The 19,980-nt window shown below is 41.6% G+C and overlaps 1 protein-coding gene across 5 annotated transcripts in view; it reads right to left on the bottom strand.

The window, feature by feature from the left end:
* Positions 1 to 6,095, bottom strand: part of MTDH (metadherin) — a 56,460-nt gene extending 50,365 nt beyond the window's left edge. For 4 of the 5 annotated variants that reach the window (XM_043601438.1, XM_043601442.1, XM_043601441.1 and 1 more), the window contains exon 1: positions 5,334 to 6,066. In XM_043601438.1, the coding sequence (XP_043457373.1) occupies positions 5,334 to 5,714 (381 nt within the window). In that variant the 5' untranslated portion in view covers positions 5,715 to 6,066. Of the gene's footprint in view, positions 1 to 5,333 lie in introns of all 5 variants that reach the window. The other variant, XM_043601440.1, reaches the window with a different exon arrangement.
* Between the last annotated feature and the right edge of the window lie 13,885 nt (positions 6,096 to 19,980).

The raw sequence follows: 19,980 nt of genomic DNA, 5'->3' as shown, positions 1-19,980 counted from the left end.
AGAGAGAGAGACAGAGCACGAGTGGGGAAGGGGCAGAGAGCGAGGGAGACAAAGAATCTAAAGCAGGCTCTAGGCTCTGACTGTCAGCACATAGCCTGGTGTGGGGCTCAAATTCATGAACACTAAGATCATGACCTGAGCCAAAGTGGGATGCTTAATTGATTGAGCCACCCAGGCATCCCTAGGAAGGTGAGTTTTAAGGTGAGACCTACAGGCTGATTTGAACAGTAGGCAAAAGTTTATCCCAGAAGTGCTAATAATAGTTCATGCAAAGGAACTGGGTTGTAAAAGAGTGAAGAACTGAAAAGAGATCACTATAGTTGGAGGTAATAAAGAGAGGAAATGAACTCAAAATCAGCCTAGAAAGAAAAGCAGGTACTGGGCCACACAGGAAAATCTAAACAGATTTTAAATGCAAAAGCTACTGAAGTGTTGGTTTTAGACAAGTGTTGGCTTTAGGACTGGGGGGCAACGTGCAGAGGTTACTACTCTGTAAGTGAGCTAAGGGGCCAGACAGACATTAGAATGAGAGTAGTCAGACTGAATACACATCTTGGAGATAAAATTGATGGTACCTGCTGACGGATTAGATATGAGGTACGGAAGATATAAGGGAATGAGAAAAAGGGAAGAATCAAGAACGACTCTTAGATTTTTGGACTGAATAACTGAATGGGTGGCAGTCATTTACCATTTACAGAAATGGGGAAGACCAGGAGAGAAAAGGGAATCATGAATTGTTTTGGAGATGTTAAAATTTGAGACAAACGTCAGATTTCCAATAGAAGAAATCAAGTATATACCTAGACATGAGGTTCTGGAGATGAGAGGAATGGTCCAGTTACAGTTACAGACTAATATGAAGTTGATCCCATTATTCAGGGATTCCATATTGGCAAGTTCACCTGCTCACTAAAATTAATTTCTAATCCCGAAATTAATACCTGAGGTGCTCTCCTCATCACTCACAGACATGCACAGGGCTGGGGAAAAAATCCGAATTGCCCTTCAGGTACCTTCCCAGGCAATGTTCAGTTTTGTTTCAGATATCATAAAAAATATAAAATAAAAATATAAAAGAGACTAACCCTAGCTGCAGAACTAGGGAAGGCTTCAGAGTAGAGACAGCACCATAGCTGGGCCTTCAAGGATAAGTAGAAATCATAGAGAGAAAGAAATAAAGGGCTTTTAATAGAACAAAATAGTTTGAATAAGAGACACTAAAGTCTAGCCAATGGTAACGTGTTTGAGATAATAGTTAAGAGATAAATCTAAGATGGGGGTTACATTATAAAGAGGTTTGAGTGCCATGTTGTAGACTGGGTTTTATTCAACATGTGATGAGAAAACTACTGACAAGACGCAAACATGAAAGTCATGGTCAGAGCTGGGCTTTAAAAGATTTAACTGGCATGAGTGGGTAGAAAGGATTGGCAACAAAGAGACTGGAAGCAGGAAAACCAGTTAGGATGGTATTAGTACAGTCTAAGCAAAAGGTAATAAAGTCCAAAAGTAGGGCAGTGGCAATGAAACTGGAACAGAAATAATGACTACAAAAGATGCTGCATACTATTAGAATGATTTATTGGCTATAGAATGACAGACCTTATAAAATTTTAGCCAGAAGAGGCAAACACAGCCATCTTCCACTGTAAAAATAAAAAGGTGGCTCACATGGCTGTTTACCAGGCATGAAGAATGGGAATGAGTGGTATAAATACTTTGGTAGGGCATCTTACTACTTTATGCATTCAGTAATTTTTTACTGAGTACTAAGCACTATGCAAGGTTATACAAGAGCAAACAAGACAAAAACACTACTTATTCAGTGAGCTTATAGATATCAACAATTGCATTATGGCAAATCTTTATGAGAAGTCCTACACTAATATAAAAATAACCTTTTCACTAATACAAATTTTCACTGAAGTTGACCCTGGTTATAGGTAGGCTTCTAGTTGAAATTCAAGGCAACAACTGTTAAACGCCAGTTAGTTATATGATATCTCACATCCATCTAAATTATGGCTCAGATTAAGTCAAGTTAAAAAATATTTACTAAGTTCCTATTTAATACTTACATTGTACTAGCTGTCATGGGAAAATACATAATGATTTCCAAAAATGCCAAGAAATAAGCCCAGTGAAAAGTGCCACCCCCTTCACTTTTAGTAGGAAAACAAACTGCAATTCATACCCTGAAAGACCTTTGCCAAGATATTAGGGGATAAAAATCAAAATGATATAAAGATTTTAAAAAGTGCTTATGCGTTGGTTTAAAAAAAGCTAAATACCACCTACTCTATAGATAGAAATAAACTACTAGAAACAAATTTTAAAAATCTGAGTTGCAAAATTTGCAATGATTTAAGAAAGAACTAAAAATAATGGGATAAAAAGATGAAAACAAAACATTTAATATGTAATATCCCTTCACAAAACTAGTTAGTTGGATCAGAGTAAGTATATACTAAAATGTGTATCAGAATGATATAGTAATGAAGAGACAGATTGTAAGATTAAAGATGACACCCCTTAGAAATCTCTCCTTTACTATGGATCTTATGGCTCTATGCCAGTGAGTGATTTTTAAACTAATAGCAAGGATTTACCAAGGGAGCTTGTTAAAAATGCAGATTTCCTGGACTCAGTTCCAGAGATTTTTTATTCTGAATTTATAAGATCTGTGCTGGTGTTCAGGAATCTATAAATTTTAATAAGCATTCAAAGCAACTCCACTGCAAATAGTCAGAGATAACATTTAGAGGAATCCTCCAATATTTTAACTCAACTAAAATCTTCAATTTATAAACAAGATAAGCTAAACAGAGCAAGGTTAAATGCCTTATTCAAGTTTAGTTCCTGCCAGGCTGACAGGGCCTCCTCTCCTGGGCCTTTCCTGTTTCTTCAGCCTTTTCCACTATCTTGCTCCTACCCACTTTCAAAGCCAGATTCCGTGATAAGGTCTTTCACGGCCTCCTGGGCCCACAATGGGTTTGCACTGTTAATTTTTTTTAGCGTATCCTTTTCCACAACTGGAATAAAAATCTCCCTGGGGAGCAACTGAGCTTCTACTTTTGTATCCCCTTCACAATGAGACATATGAATATTGTATTCCTTTTCACTGCCTTCAAATTGCAAGCTGTATGCTGCCTTTCTCCAAGTAAATACTTAGCACAGTGCAAAGCACAGGAGTACTACATAAATGGGTGCTTCTATTTCTCAGTCTCATAAAGCAGTGTTTTTCTGTGGGTCATGCCTCACAGTGAAATGTGAAACCAATTTGATGGGTCACAACTATCATTAAAGAAAAACAAACCGTATGGTTTGATATGTGTGTGTTCTCGATAAGGGGGTGGAAGTTGGGAGGTACTGTAATGGAAAATGTGTTTTTTATTGTAAGTTGCAGTCAAAAAGCTAGAATGCCACAATTTTGTTAATGTTGATAAACTTCTCCAACACCTGTATACCATGAGGTAGGCAAAGATATTTTCTCACCCAATCAACACTGAACAATTTGATTAGTCATCCCATTCTTCACTCCCCAAAGCTTAATACTAAGATTTATTTACTCATTCACTGCCCCATTCCTCAACTAAGATGAAAAAGAGGAGTAAGTCCTAAGTCTGATGAGTATTTTTCACAGGAACCTGTTCCTTCTTCAGATAGGTCGTCTGAGTGTTACGATGCACTTCGGATGGACTCCTAGAGCACCTGTCTCTCGACTCAAGTCTATCTGAAATTCTAGATGTCCCAGACAGGGCTTTGAAATGTTCACAATCTGCTTCATCCACACAGGGTTTAGGGTTATTAATGTGCGTGGTTTTTTCAAGATCACCTTCTTTGCTAATTTTGGAGCCAGGTTCTCTATATCCACCGTAACATGACTTTCCAGTAACCTCTGCTCAAAAAATGTAATTATATATATTCGAAATCAGTTCTATTTCCTCTCCCAACTTAAGGTAGAATTCATACTGACAAAGTCATATCCTTTTCTAAGTTTTGTATGTTATCTTAATCAGCAGACTAAATGTGAACACTTATCTAGGCCTAATAATGCACCAACTGTGACCTGTCACTTCTCTAATACTGACTTATTCCAACAATACTCTCATTGCTTTAGTTTGAACTCAAACCCCACTTCCTCCAGTAACTTTCCTAAATCCCTTCAATGGAATTAGTCTCCCACCCTCCAAACCTCACCTGTCTGTGCTCTATTAGCATAACTGATGAATCTGTCTCCTACATTAGTCTCCATGCCTGATTCTCATTCCTATGTGTATACCTCCCACCCGGCAACACACACCAGAGTGCATTTCACATGCTACGACTGGGTTACATTTACTTTGTTGCAGTGAAAGGTAAGGAGCTTAATTCAATGTATATAAAAATAGCCTAGCTGTTTCTAATTCTACACACCCTCCACTTGTAAAGTATCGTAAAAAACAAAACTTTAAAAGATATAACGGGAGATCCACGGGTAATAAAGAATGTACAAATAAAACGGGAAAGCATGATAAAATGGATGTGATGCTCTCTGCATTTCCACACGTGGCCCGGTAAAACGGTGCCTAAATCTCTTTCAGACAGCACCATTCTGCTCTGTCATTCCCTTTTACTATTTCAAAACCTCGCACACCGCTTAACTTGACTTAGCTCTCCCTCATGGGGCTATGTACCCCGAAGTATATTAAGCAGCGACTCCCTCTTGCCTTGCTCCTGTTCAGGCCTCCATTGGCTGCATTCACAAGAGTAAGAGTGGGCAACCATTTCCCTTAAACAGTTTAACTAAAATGGAAGCGCGTCTAGACCTGGGTACCTTTAATCCTCCGTAAACCCCAGATTTTTTAGGTCATCGTATTTCCTCCCCCGGCTACCGTCTCAATGTAACTTGAAGTAGACATCTGCCTTCCAGGCGCAGTCTTCCCACAACTTCCCAGCACCACCGTAAGGTCCCATCACTCTCCACACACAGCCTACCCGGTAGGCCTCAAGAAGGGTTGGCATGTTATTCCGGCGGTCAAGGTTCCCGAAAATGGCCTGACCTCCCGGCGCTTTTATTTAAACGTACCCCACGCCGCCGTCTAACTTCCTTCCTCGAAACTAGTCTTCCCCACTCGTCCTACACTTCCCGAGTTTCCACGATTCCCCAAGTAACGTGTCCACCGATCACCTCCTCCACCTGGGGAGAGCTCAGTCCCAGCTCTTGACTAACCTCACTCTTTTCCCCTTCCATTCCCCGCTGGGGGGACTGGGACTCGGCCTTCCGCTCGCTCGAGGGTTTCCACGCCGGGCCCTGGCCCCTATTCTACCGCCGCTCCACCCCTACTCACTTTGGGCTTCTCGGGCAATTTCTTCCGGTTCTTCTTCTTCTGCTCCTCGCTCCTGAGATTCTTCAACAGGGCTACATCGTCGGTGGCCGGGGCCGGCAGGGCCGCCGCCTCCTCCCGCTTGCGGGGCGGGCTCCTCCGCTTTTTTCGGGCGCCGGCACAAGCCGCGGCCCAGCCGTAGCAGAGCAGGAGGAGCAGCAGCAGTCCCAGCGCGCCGGTGCCCACCAGGATCACCCAGCCCGGGTACCGCTTCGGCTCCAGCCCCAGGTCGAGGCCCAGCTCGGTGCGCAGAAAGCCTAGGCCAACCGACAGCATTTCCCGCAGCCGAGCCGAGCCCTCCTCGGCCTGCTGGGCCAGGTCGTCCTGCCAGCTCTGTGCAGCCATCTTCCCTCCGTCAAAGAGACTCTCAGGGTGACGCTGGGGCGCACAGACGCCGTAGAAGAGTCAAGGGAGGCGAGGAAGGGACGGGCCGGACTGCCTCAAGCCGAGCGCATCGCGGCCGCCCCTCGCGCCGGAGCCGGGGATCGGCAGCTGCCGCCGCCAGGAGAGGGGGCTCCCAGTTCCCCCTAGTCAGCCTCACTCCGCCGCCGCCAGGAGGAGGGGGGCGGCGGGAGGGAGTGTCTCCAGTGGCGGCCGCTAAGCGGCGTCTCGGCGCCAGGGCCAGGCCCCGCTGTCGTCCCTTGGCGGAACAATGGCGGCTCCGGCCGCGATCCACGCCGCGCGCGCGGCGGGGGGGGGGGCGGGGGAGATGGCCGCGGGTCACGTGGGCAACCTGGGCGGGACGTGGGTGTCACGTGGGCGGGGCGGGGCGGGGCGGGAGCCGTTGGGTCGAGGGCGCGGCTCTTGCGGTTGGTGGTGACCAGTCCTGGCCTAGTGGAGGCTCCGAGCCTGGGGATCGCTGACCTTGGACGGGAGTCTGGGAGGGGTTAACTGCAGGAAGCCTCCGCCGGGTGGCTGGTGCCCCGGGGCTAGGAGACGTGGCGCTTTGAATGGGTCCGGGGGAGGGGCTCTCGAGGAAGTCGGGGATGGGGTGGGGTAGGGAGGAGTGGGTGAAGAGTGTGGAAGCGGGTAAGGGGGTCTAAGTAGGGTGTGGTGTTGAGGTGGAACGAGCATTTTCTCCCTGGGTCACACAGCTAGATGCTTCCAGAGTAGGCTTAACTGAGTATGAAGCCGGCACTCCTCTTGCAAGGCCTAGGTTTCATTCACAAACTGGCTATTTCTCTTCAGGGCCAACTAACATACTGCGTGCCTATCATTCGCTAGCCTGGCTCATTCACTGTTGATCTGGGTGTTCCCCAGAAATCAAAACTTGGAAAGCCCGTGGGCGGCACTATTTTCCTAGTAATTTGTAGCTTTAATAAGAAATAACAAGAGAAGCACACTGAACTGTGTTTACACGTAGAGGTAGCTCCCCCCTTGTGTTTTATTTTAAGCTTTTATACAAGACCACAAAAGGAGTTTGAAAAAATTATAATCTGTGTTGACCATCTCTGGGTAGAGTTAGGAAGAAATGAATTGCCTTTTCAGATTTTAATTACAATGATAATGTTTCCTGGATGCCTTCAGTTTTTTCCTTTTTGCTATATGGAAACTTTAATCATTAAATGATAGCAAACATGTAAGCAGGTGTCTTGACTGGACTAATTACAGTTGACCCTTGAACAACTCAGGGGTTAAGGGCACTGACTCCTGGGCAGTGGAGTATAACTTTTGCCTCCCCCAAAACTTGTAATAGCCTCCTGTTGACTGGAAGCCTTACCAGGAACAGGAACAGTCACCTAACGCATATTTTGTATATTATATGTATTACATACTATCGTCTTAAGTAAGTCTTAAAGTAAGCTAGAGAAAAAAAAATGTTAAGAAAATCATAAGGAAAATACGTTTACAGTACTGTGCTGTTTATTTGTTGAAAGAAATGCTTGTATAAGTGGACCCAGGCAGTTCAACTTTGTGTTTTTCAAGGGTCAACTGTGCAGACTTTCTCAAAGAATATAAATGGGATAAGATTAATAAGCACCTAATGCCAAAACTGTATTAAGGAGTATTTTGACCTACTTTGCAACAGTATTGTAAATGCATGTTGTGATTAATGGGTGGAAGGGAGTTTTGTAAATAATAATAAAAATAAACCACTCTTGCTAAGCTTTTATAGACTTATAATTAAAGACAGTGTAAATTATAAGGCCTAAAACTTTGAAGATATCATTGGGATCTGCTTTAACTCTACAAGGTTCCAAATTCCATTTATGTTTTTGAAGTTAGATTTATAATCCCATTCTTAACATTTTGTTTCCAGAGACGGGAGATGTGATGATTTTCCTAAGAGGTTCCACTGCCCATTCTAGGTTAACACCTGTGGATTTAGGAATTGGGCAGATTATAGAATAAGAGTAGCAGGATTTCCCTGTTCCTTGGGCAGCCTAGCAAGTATTGATTATGTAAAATCATTTCACCTTTCTTTTTTCTGTGACTGTCCCTAAAAATACCTTTAAAAAAAACTTTAAAATAAATTTAAAATTTTACTTTGTTTAGTAATACAGACAACATCATTTTCATATATAACTTTATAGTCATTTTTCCAGGTTTTGTAATGTATGTATATATTATCTATGTATATATGTGTATATATTATATATATGTTTTACACATTTATTTTAAAATTTATTTATTTATTTTTGAGAAAGAAAGAGAACACAAGTGGGGAAGGGGCGAAGAAAGAGAGGGAGACAGAATCTGAAGCAGGCTCCAGGCTCTGAGCTGTCAGCACAAGATGTGGGGCTCGGACCCAAGAACAGCGAGATCAGGACCTGAGCTGAAGTCGGCTGCTTAACCACCTGAGACGCCCAGGTACCCCTCAAGTATCTATATTTTAAAAACATAAATAAGGTTGTACACTATTTACTGTTTTGCACTTAATGTGGTCATGGACATTCATGTCAGTGGATAAAGCCTATCTAAAACCAGAAACACACCTGTAGTTCCACAAAGTTGGGCTTGTTAACTTGTAGCAGAATGAAGTTTAGGTAAAGTTTAAATGAAGCAATGCTTTGAAAGACTCAAAGCAAAACTGGTTGTGTATAAAGGAGTTATCAGGCCTGACCCAAGTAGACTCAGAATCCTAATTCCTTGGAAATGGCAAAATTAAGATAAATGTAAAATGTTTCTGAAGCCTGAAATGTGGGTTGGAATTAAAACACTGCTTTATCCTTTTTTTTTTTTTTTTTAAGTTTATTTTTGAAAGAGAGAGAGAGAGAGCTGGGAGGGGGAGAAAGAGGGAGAGAGAAAGAGAATCCCAACCAGGCCCAATGTCACCAGTGTGGAACCTGATGTGGGGCCCTGAGATCACGACCTGAAACAAAATCTAGTCGGTCGCTTAACTGACTGAGCCACCCAGGCACTGCCCCCCCCCCCAAAAAAACCCCTGCATTTTCTAAGTGTCAAAGTGACTCATACAGTGGAATACCACTTGGGAGTAAAAAGGAATGAATTATAAATACATGCAACAACATGGATGAATCTCCACATAATTATGCTGAGTGAAAGAAGCCAGGCAAAAAGAGTACATAGAATATGATTCCATTTATATAAAACTAGGAAATGCAAAGTATAGAGACAGAAAGCAGATAAAATAGTTACTTGCAGGGAGGGGTGGGAGCAAGAAGTAGGAGGGAGCGATTACAAAGGGGTACCAGAAAACCAGGGAGTCATGGATATGTTCGTTATCTTTATTGTTGTGATGGTTCTATGATGTTTACATACATACAGGTCAAAACTTATCAAGTTGTATACTTTAAATATTAGAGTTTATGTTGCTACACCTCAAAAAAAACCCAAAAAAAACAGTTCAAGGAAATTTTTAGAAAGTGAACTGCATGGCTCAGATCCTTACAACAGTGCGATGTTGTTCCAGTCTCACTGAGGAGATTTCTAACAACATTTTTGCCAATCTACGACTTTAAAAAACAAGGTTTCTCAATGCTGTATCCTTGATGTTTCTTAACAAAAGCAGTTTTTATAGGCTTACACAATAAATATTCACTTATTCTACTGTCTGGCTCTACTGTAATTTAACATACTTTATTGTTGGATAGTTAGATTACAGGGGTTTTTGTTTTTGTCTTGCCATTGAATGCAGTTCTGGCATGAACTAAATCTTTGTGACTATCCATAATTACTTCTTAAAGATAGAATCCTAGCAGTGTAATTGCCTGAGTCATAGCCCACAAATGTAATCTAACCCTTTTAATTAGGAAGTTTTAAGGGACCTGAAGAAGTTCTACTTAAAGCCTCTCATTTCACTGAAGAAAAAAGAGAGCTTCAAAGTGTCGTCATACCCTAGAGTCAGAGTAGAAGCCAGCCTTCTCCTTGCCTTTGACCCCTTGGCTGCTCCTCTTTTTCAGTATCCTGTGTGATCAGTTCTTGGGAATAGAGTGTGTACCTGTATGTTCAGGCTGCCATAATAAAATTCCCTAGACAGGGTAGCTAAAACAAAAGATTTATTTTCTCGTGGTTCTGGAAGCTGGAAATCCAGGATCAAGGTGTCAGTATGGTCAGTTTCTGGTAAGGACTCTCTTCCTGGCTTGTAGATGGACGTTTTCCTGCTGTGTTCTCACAAGGTAGATAGAAGGCCAGTGAACTCTGGTGTCACATAAGGATACTAATCCTTTTTTTTATATATATAAGTACCGTTTTTTAAATTTTTAAATTTTAATTACTATTTTTTAATATAATTTATTGTTGAATTGGTTTATGTACAACACCCAGTGCTCATCCCAACAAGTGCCCTCCTCAATGCCCATCACCCACTTTCCCCTCTCCCTCATTCCCCCATCAACCCTTAGTTTGTTCCCTGTATTTAAGAGTCTCTTATGGTTTGCCTCTCTCCCTCTCTGTTACTATCTTTTTCTCCCCTTTTCCTTCCCACATGGTCTTCTGTTAAGTTTCTTAAGATCCACACAGGTGAGTGAAACCATATGATATCTGTCTTTCTCTGACTGACTTATTTCACTTAGCACAATACCCTCCAGTTCCATCCACGTTGCTGCAAATGGCATGATTTCATTCTTTCTCATTGCGAAGTAGTATGCCATTGTATATATAGACCACATCTTCTTTACCCATTCACCAGTTGATGGACATTTAGGCTGTTTCCATAATTTGGCTCTTATTGAAAGTGCTGCTATAAACATAGGGGTACATGTACCCCTATGCACCAGCACTCCTGTATTAAAGATACTGGTCCTTTCAGATCAAAGCCCTACCCTATGACTTCATTTAACCTTAATTATTTCCTTAAAGGCCCTATCTCCAAATACAGTCACACTGGGGGTTAGGGCTTGAACAGATGAATTTGGGGGGCAGGGGAACACAAACCTTCAGTCCATAACTGTGTAGGAAGCTTCCACTCAAGTAGCTTATCTCTGAAGGCTCATGGAAGGAAAATGTTGACTTGGGTCTTCAAAATGTAGTCTGCTGCCATTGTAAACTCCTGGGCCACAGGATTATACACCAAGAGAGTGATTTTACAGTAAAGCAGGAAACTACAGTTTGAGTGTGCCAAGACTTTGGAACTATGGTCAGGAAAGGGTTATCCTCAGAATAAATTAGTAAGAATTAATAAATAATGAAATTATCTGCAGAAATATCCTAAGCTGAAAGACAATTTATAAATATGTTGCTGAAAGGGCCAGGATATTTCCCAGTCTCTTTAAAAGATCAGAAGATATGCTAAGAACCTGCATGGAAGTAAAAACTGGTTGGGGCATGAAGGTAGGGGCCAAGGGAAGAAGAGAAGACTGAATGTGATAATAAAAGCAAAAGTTACAGCAAATTCATTTGGTGGAATGCCATGCCACAATAAACCTAGCAAAGGAGACGTACATTCTGATATCATGCGTATAAAGTTTAAAAGACAGATTTATAAATAAAAATGCAAAACCATGCATGGGAATAATGAACACCAAATTGAGGATAGTGGTTATTTCTAGGCAGAGTGAGACAGAAATGAGACTGGAGTGAGTACACAGGGGACTGCAAATGTATCTGTCATGTTTTATCTCAAACTAGGTTGTGGGTACAAGCGCCTCCTTATATTATCTCTACTTTTTATATGCCAGACATACTTTATAATTAAAAATAAGCAACAAAAAGTAAATGACAAAAGAAATAGTTTGTACAGAGGCTAAACAAAATAATGGAGGCCCTCCTTGACTACTCAACTATTGTGTCACTATTATCTTGCGGTGGGGAAAAGGGTATCAGACCATTTTGGCTCAACAGGTGACTGCTAAGGTCATTTAACCCCCTTTGCACTGATTTCATGCTCAGCACACCACACCCATGTGGCATCTCATATAGACTCTATCACATAACAGAGAATGGGTTGAAGAGTTGGCTTAAGTACTCTGATTCTCTTAGCAGTTACATTTATTGGCATAAATCATGCGTTCTTGATGAACCAATGTGGCTCCCATGGGGGTACAAATAACTGGTTCTTGGGGCAAAAAATACTTTAAGAAACGTATAACACACAAATAAAATATACTAGATGTAAAGATATGCAATATATCTGTGGCATTACTAGTTCACAGGGGGTAATTAGGGAAAAAATAACTAAAAAGGCACTTAGCGGGGTGATAATGAAAATATGGTTGAAAAATACTGGTGTAAAGGAAGAAATTGACATTTGGTTTCATCAGTTAGGCTCCCATGTTTTTGGTTAATTAGTCTCCTTGGGTCATTTAGTCATTTCTTCACTGTACTGTTATTAAATTGCAACTCTGATTTAAATGCATATTGTCCTCAGAAATCTCAGAACCTAGTGAGTATAATGGACCCTTCTAAAAATAGCCTTAATGCAAGATAGTATTGCTATAGTAAGTTGATTTGAACATGGGGATTATAGTGGATGCTGTGATGTGCTTCCCAGATGCCCCTTCAATAATGAGGAACTTATCCCCAACTCTGGGAGTATTACTAGAAGGCATCCCTGAGGTAGGTGTCAGACTTTTGGGAAGATTACTGAGGAAAACCTCCTCAGCCAAAGTCATGTCTCCTTCCAGGAATAGCCCACATCGAGTCACCCAATAGCCTGGGAGTATAAAATCTTGGCCACCTTGTCCTAACTTGGGACTTATTTTATTTTACTTCTTAAAGTTTTTTTTTTAATATATGAAATTTATTGTCAAATTGGTTTCCATACAACACCCAGTGCTCATCCCAAAAGGTGCCCTCCTCAATACCCATCACCCACCCTCCCCTCCCTCCCACCCCCCATCAACCCTCAGTTTGTTCTCAGTTTTTAACAGTCTCTTATGCTTTGGCTCTCTCCCACTCTAACCTCTTTTTTTTAAGTTTCTTAGGATCCACATAAGAGTGAAACCATATGGTATCTGTCTTTCTCTGTATGGCTTATTTCACTTAGCATCACACTCTCCAGTTCCATCCACGTTGCTACAAAAGGCCATATTTCATTCTTTCTCATTGCCACGTAGTATTCCATTGTGTATATAAACCACAATTTCTTTATCCAGTCATCAGTTGATGGACATTTAGGCTCTTTCCATAATTTGGCTATTGTTGAGAGTGCTGCTATAAACATTGGGGTACAAGTGCCCCTATGCATCAATACTCCTGTATCCCTTGGATAAATTCCTAACAGTGCTATTGCTGGGTCATAGGGTAGGTCTATTTTTAATTTTCTACTTAAAGTTTTTTTTTTAAGTTTTAATTTTTATTTTGAGAGAAAGAGCATGTGCTCAGGGGAGGACCAGAGAGAGAGGGGGAGAGAGAATCCCAAGCAGGCTCTGTGATGATGGCATGGAACCTGACACAGGGCTCGATCTCACAAACTATGAGATCTTGACCTGAGCCCAAATGAAGAGTTGGACACTTAACTGACTGAGCCACCTAGGCGACCTTATCTTATTTTATTTGAGAAAGAAAGAGAGAGAGAGTACAAACATGGGAAAGGAACAGAGGGAGAGAGAGAGAGAGAGAGAGAGAGAGAGAGAGAGAGAGAGAATCCCAAGCAAACTCCACGCTCAGCCCAGAACACAACACGGGGTTCGATCCCATGACCCTCAGATCATTACCTGAGACAAAATCAAAAGTCTGAGGCTCAACTGCCTGAGCCACCCAGGCACCCCCCTAACTTGGGACAATTTTAAAAGACCATCCCAGCCCCAGAGCACTCCATGGGCTTGGCTGAGGATTGTTAGCACTGTATCATAGCTCAGTTTTCCCTCTGCCCAGTCCTACTTCCTTCCCTTCCTTCTACAGGCACCGTTTCTGAGAGCACTTCCTAATATGCTGATCTATCTTGAAGTCTGCTTCCCAGAGAACACAACCTGTAACAGGGATGATAAGAAATATACAAAATATTTGGCATCACTAAGGTGGGAGAGATTATTTCCAGAATTCAGTGATTCATCACTTATATACTACTTCCAGTGCTTATCACAATAAGTGCCCTCCTTAGTTACCCATCACCTATCTATCCCATCTCCCACCCATCTCCCTCCATCAGCCCATAGTTTGTTCTCTATCATTAAGAGTCTCTTGTGGTTTGTTTCCCTCTCTTCTCTCCCCCCCCCCCACTTCCCATATGTACATTTGTCTTGTTTCTTAAATTATACATATGAGTGAAATCATATGGTTTTTTTCTTTCTCTGATTGACTTATTTTGCTGAGTATAATATATTCTAGCTCCATCCATGTCATTATGAATACTTCATGCTTTTTGATGGCTGAGTAATATTCCATTATATATAAATATATTTTATATAATATATATGCCACATTTTCTTTAACCATTTATCCGTTGATGGACATTTGGGCTCTCTCCATAGTTTGGCCATTGTTGATAATGCTGCTATAAACATTGGGGTGCATGTACCCCTTCAAATCTGTATTTTTGTATCTTTTTTTTTTTAATTTTTTTTCAACGTTTATTTATTTTGGGGACAGAGAGAGACAGAGCATGAATGGGGGAGGGGCAGAGAGAGAGGGAGACACAGAATCGGAAACAGGCTCCAGGCTCTGAGCCATCAGCCCAGAGCCCGACGCGGGGCTCGAACTCACGGGCCGCGAGATCGTGACCTGGCTGAAGTCGGATGCTTAACCGACTGCGCCACCCAGGCGCCCCTGTATCCTTTGGGTAAATACCTAATAGTGCAATTCTTGGATTGTAGGGTAGTTCTATTTGCATTTTATTGAGGAACCTCCATACTGTTCTTCAGAGTGGCTGCACCAGTTTGTATTCCCATCAACAGTGCAAGAGAGTTCCCGTTTCTCCTCATCCTCGCCAACACCTGTTGTTTCTTATGTTGTTAATTTTAGTCATTCTGACAGATGTGAGGTGGTATCTCACTGTGGTTTTGATTTGTAGTTCCCTGATGGTGAGTGATATTGAGAATATTTTCATGTGTCTGTTGGCCATCTGGACATCTTCTTTGGAAAAGTGTCTATTCGTGCCTACTGCCCATTTCTTAACTGGGTTATTTGTTTTTTAGTGTTGAGTTTGATAAGTTCTTTATAAATGTTGGATACTAACCCTTTATCAGATATGTCATTTGCAAATATCTTCTCCCATTCTCTAGTCTGCCTTTAATTTTGTTGATTATTTTCCTTCTGTTTAGGTTAAGTCTTGAAGGATGAGTAGGATGTTGCCAAGAAGAGAAGGAAGGGGGTGGAGATTAATTCTAAGCATGGAGACCAGCAAAAGTAAAAGCTTGGGACATGAGAAAATTTGGTGTATCTGGATTGTGGTGAGCATTTCTGTAACTGGTGATAAAGTCCTTAAGATTTTGGCAAGGGATTGAGGAAGATGGAATTTTCAAGAATGATTCCTATGCTTCTCACTTCCAGTTGCACAGATGGTGGTGCCATTCACTGAGATAGGGAATATTGGGAAAGAACTAAGTTTGGCAAGCCAAGATTAGTGGTATGGTTTTATATGCATTGATTTTGAGGAGTACAAAATATCCAGATGAAGATAGGCAGGTGAATACATAGGTGTAGACTCCAAAGCACAGATGAGAATCTGGAGGTGACTCTTGGTTTCTTTGCTCTAATCACATTTTTCATTCCTCAATCACTCAATGATTTCTGCTCTTATAAGCCCCTTGTATTTCTCTTCCTTGGGCTTTCCCTGGTTAATTCCTACTCATTCTTCATATCTCAAATGAAACATCCTCCCACAGGCTGTGCTCAACCACCAGATCCAGTCACTTCCTCATATTACATATTTTCATAGCACCACAAATTTTCATAGTATTTGTCAAAATTGTAATTTCACATTTATTCACAGAATTATTTTCTCTCTCTCTCTGACTATAATTTCCATGAGAACAAGACCTGTGTATGGCTTTGTTCATCATTATACCCTGTACCTAACCTAATGCCTAGCACATGTAAATGTTCAGGACATATTTAAAAGAATGGTTGATGTTGATATTAATGGAATAAAAACCCAATGGCCATTTACACACGAAGATAGGTCCCTAACTGAAGGCACCAGTATTTTGTGGATGAAAGACTCTTAAGATGCCGCCCAGTTATCCTGACTCCTGGTATTCACATCCTTGTGTAATTTCCTCCCCTGGAGCATGGGAGAAGCCCATGACTTATTTCTAACCATAGGATATGGCAAAGGGTGATTACATTACATAAGACTGTAGCTGCCGTCTTGCTGGAAAATCCTATTTTCTCGTCTCTTGCTTGTTTGGTAAAGTGAGCTTCCCTGAGGAGAGGCACATGGGGCAAGAAATTTGAGGGTGGCCTCCTACCAGCAGCCAGCAAGAAAGCAAGATGCTCAGTCGGATGATCCAGAAAGAACTAAATCCTGCCAACAACCACATGAATTTGGAAACGGAATCTTCCCTGATAAGACTCCAGTGCTGGCTAACGTCCTTCTGAGGGGCACCAAAGCAGAGCAGCCAGTTAAGCTGTATCCATATTCATGATTCACAGAAACTGTGAGATAATAAATAGGTGCTGTTTTTCAGTTGGTAAATTTGTGGGAATATTGTTTTGTAGCAACAGCTAACTAATTGTGGGATTTTGGTGCCTAATAGGGGGTGCTGTAACAAATACCTGAAAATGTGGGAGTGGGTTTGAAACCAAGCAGTGGTCGAAGGCTGGAAAAATTTTGAGGAGCACGAAAAGGAAAGCCAAATTGTCTTGAACGGTTTGTGAGAAGAAATAATGGACTTTAAAGACAGTGCCCAGGAGGCTTAAAAGGACATGAGGAACATGTTTTTGAATATTTTTAATGTTTATTTGTATTTGAGACAGAGAGAGACAGAGCACAAGTGGCCGAGGGACAGAGAGAGAGAGGGAGGCACAGAATCAAAAGCAGGCTCCAGGCTCTGAGCTGTTAGCAGAGAGCCACACGCGGGGCTCGAACTCACGAACTGTGAGATCATGACCTGAGCTGAAGTCGGATGCTTAACCGAGTCACCCAGGTGCCCCAGGAACATTTTTTTTTTTTTTTGTAATAGCAGAAAATTTAGCCAGGTGTTTTCTGCAATTATGTGGAAAGCAAGACCTCTAAGTGATGAACGTAGACATGCAATCATGAAAATTTTCAAGCAAAAGTGTTGAAGGTGCCACTGGGTTTCTTCTTGATATTTATAGTAAAATGCAAGAGGAGAGAAATAAGAGAATAACTATTAAACAAAAGAAGCCAGGACTTCATAATTCTGGAATTTTTTAGCCTCTTCAGATGGGAAAAGATGCTAAAATGGAGGACTGGCTTTTTTTTTTTTTTAATGTTTATTTATTTTTGAGAGAGAGGCAGACTCCAAGTGGGGGAGGGGCAGAGAGAGAGGGAGAGACAGAATCGGAAGCAGGCTCCAAGTTGTCAGCACAGAGCCCAATGTAGGGCATGAACCCATGAACAGTGAGATCATGGCCCAAGCCAAAGTCAGAAGCTTAACTGCCTGAGCAAGCCAGGCCCCCCTGGGGGACTGGCTTCTAAGCACTGACTGAGAAAGTAGCATGGAGAAAAAGCTGAGAGTGTGACTTAAGAACCTTTTGTTAAAACCTCAGAAAGATCGAAGGATCATACTATACAGTCACATGAAGGATCTTGAGAGAGTTTAAGGGTATGCTTCAAGGAACCTCTCAATTAACCCATAGATCTTCTAGGAAGTTTAAGAGCATTTTTTTTTTCTTAGCAAAATCAAGAGGGGCCCAAAGTAGAGAAGGTCTTACCCAGAAGAGATTTTGGATTGGCTTTTGTGCAGTGGAGTGAACCCCAGTGAAATTCATAGTTGACCCACAAAGTTTATGAGAAAATTGCATCACCAAAACACTGCCACTTTGGACTGAATGGGACAGAGACAGTACAAAAATGAAAAGAAGGTGTTGGGCTTTCCAAATTCTACTGGCAAGAGTCAGGCTGAGAAAACCACGTACACTGCCAACTTCTGCTACTTTCGCGAAAAGGAACAGAGATTCAGGATATGGGACCAAGATTCTAGGGGGTGGAGTCAAGGACCACAGAGAACTATACCTAGACCTTGAAGCCTAACCAAAGAATGTCCAACATTTGCTGAGGAGTATTTCTGAGTTGCTCTGGATCACTGATGCTTTTGTATCTACCATTTCCCCCAATGTGATCGGCAATGACTTAGCTGTTTTCCTTTGCCTGTCACACCACTGTCTATTAGGTGTCTAGGAGGAAGAAAATCTATCTCTTTAGTTTCACAGTCCCCCTAAATTGAAAAGAACTGTGCTCCAGGAGATATACCTACCAAAACTACACCTAAGTAGCTTCCTTTGTAGCAGGACCTGATTTAGATGATGAGATTCTGAACTTTGAGCAGATGCTATAATGGGATGAAACCCCTGAGGGCCTTAGGAGAGGATGATGTGTTTTGCATGTGGAAGTGATGTGAATCATTGAGGACCAGAAGGGGGATTTGGGGAGGCATTTTCCAGCATCGACCCTAATGATCTCTTCTTCTGGTGTTTATGGCTTTGTATCATCCCATCTCCTTAAATAACTTGCTTCTAAGAAACAATAGACTACTTCAACATTGAGGGAATGTCATTTCTATGATCAGATTGCAAAAGATTCTGAGTTCCATCTGGCCAGCAGACTTACTTCCTTGATGGTTTTGATGAAGCAAGTTGCCGTGTTGGAGAGGCACACGTGGCAGGGAACTGAGGGACAGCCTCTGGCCAGTAGCCAGCTGCAAACTGAAGCCCTCAATCCAACAACCCAAAAGAAACTGAATCCTGCCAACAGCCATGTAAGTCAGCTTAGAAGCAAATCCTCCCTTAATTAAACCTTCAGATAAGTCCCCGGCCCCGGCTTATGGTTTGATTGCAGTGAAAATTTTGAGAGAATTTAGAGGGACCCAGTTCAATTGTGCCTGAATGCCTGATTCTCAGACCCCGTGAGGTAATTAAATATGGTTTCAGTTGCTAAGTTTGTGGTAATTTGTTACACAGAAATAGAACTGATACACCTATTATATTGCCAAAGTTGGAAAAGATGGACAAACCTCAGTGTTTGCAAGGCTGCAGGGGAACAGACATTCTCATGTAGTTTTGGTGAGAGTACAAAATTTCTGAAGGCAATTTGGCAATATAAATTTAAGAAAATTCAGGAGCACCTGGGTAGCTCAGCCAGTTGACCGTCCAACTCTTGATTTCGGCTCAGGTTATGATCTCAGGGTTTGTGAGTTCAAGCCCCGTGTAGGGCTCTGTTCTGACATTGTGGAATCTGCTTGGGATTCTCTCTCTCTCCCTGTCTCTCTGCCACTCCCCCCACTTGCGCTGTATCTGTCTCTCTCAAAATAAAAATAAGAACTTTGGAAAAACAAAAGAAAATTCAAAAGCTCAAAGGTGGATATTTTTGATCCAGCAAAGTTCACTGCTAGGAAATTGTCCGAAAGAAATAATTGGACAAATGTACAAAAGTAAAATCATATAGTCATTACACTGTAGTTTATTCTCTCAAAAAATTATATGCAATCCAAAGTGGTGATTCTTTGAATACATTGTGACACATGCAGGGATAGGATATTATGCAGCCATTAAAGAATATGATGTGTATTTAGGTATGTCAGTTATTCACTGACCTGGAAAGCCACACTGCTAAGTGAAAAAACTTAGTTACAAAATAACATGTTTAGTAGTAACTCATTAATATTTTAGAATGTGTTTTTATATATCCATGAATAGACATCTGGAAAGATATTCCCCCCAATTTTTTTTTTAAAGTTTTCATTTATTTATTTTGAGAGCATGAACAGGGCAGGGGCAAGAGAGAAGGAGAGAGAGAATCCCAAGCAGGCTCTGTGCTGTCAGCACAGAGTCCAACAAGAGGCTTGAACTCATGAACCATGAGATCATGACCTGAGCCGAAATCAAGAGTCAGATGCCTAACTAACTGGGCCACCCAGGAGCCCCCCTCAAATCTTTATAATAATGTATAGCAGCCATATGTAGGAACTAGAGTTTTTCGATGGTTTTTATTGTTTCTATACAACTTTAGAACTGTTTGAATATTTTATATGAACATGTATTATCCTTTTATTTTATTATTTTTTTAATGTTTTTTTTTGATTTTTGAGACAGAGAGAGACAGAGCATGAGTGGGGAAGGGGCAGAGAGAGAGGGAGACACAGAATCT

This window comes from Prionailurus bengalensis, chromosome F2 (assembly GCF_016509475.1).
Source record: "Prionailurus bengalensis isolate Pbe53 chromosome F2, Fcat_Pben_1.1_paternal_pri, whole genome shotgun sequence".
Lineage (NCBI taxonomy): Eukaryota > Metazoa > Chordata > Mammalia > Carnivora > Felidae > Prionailurus > Prionailurus bengalensis.
This window is presented reverse-complemented; position numbering and strand designations above follow the sequence as displayed.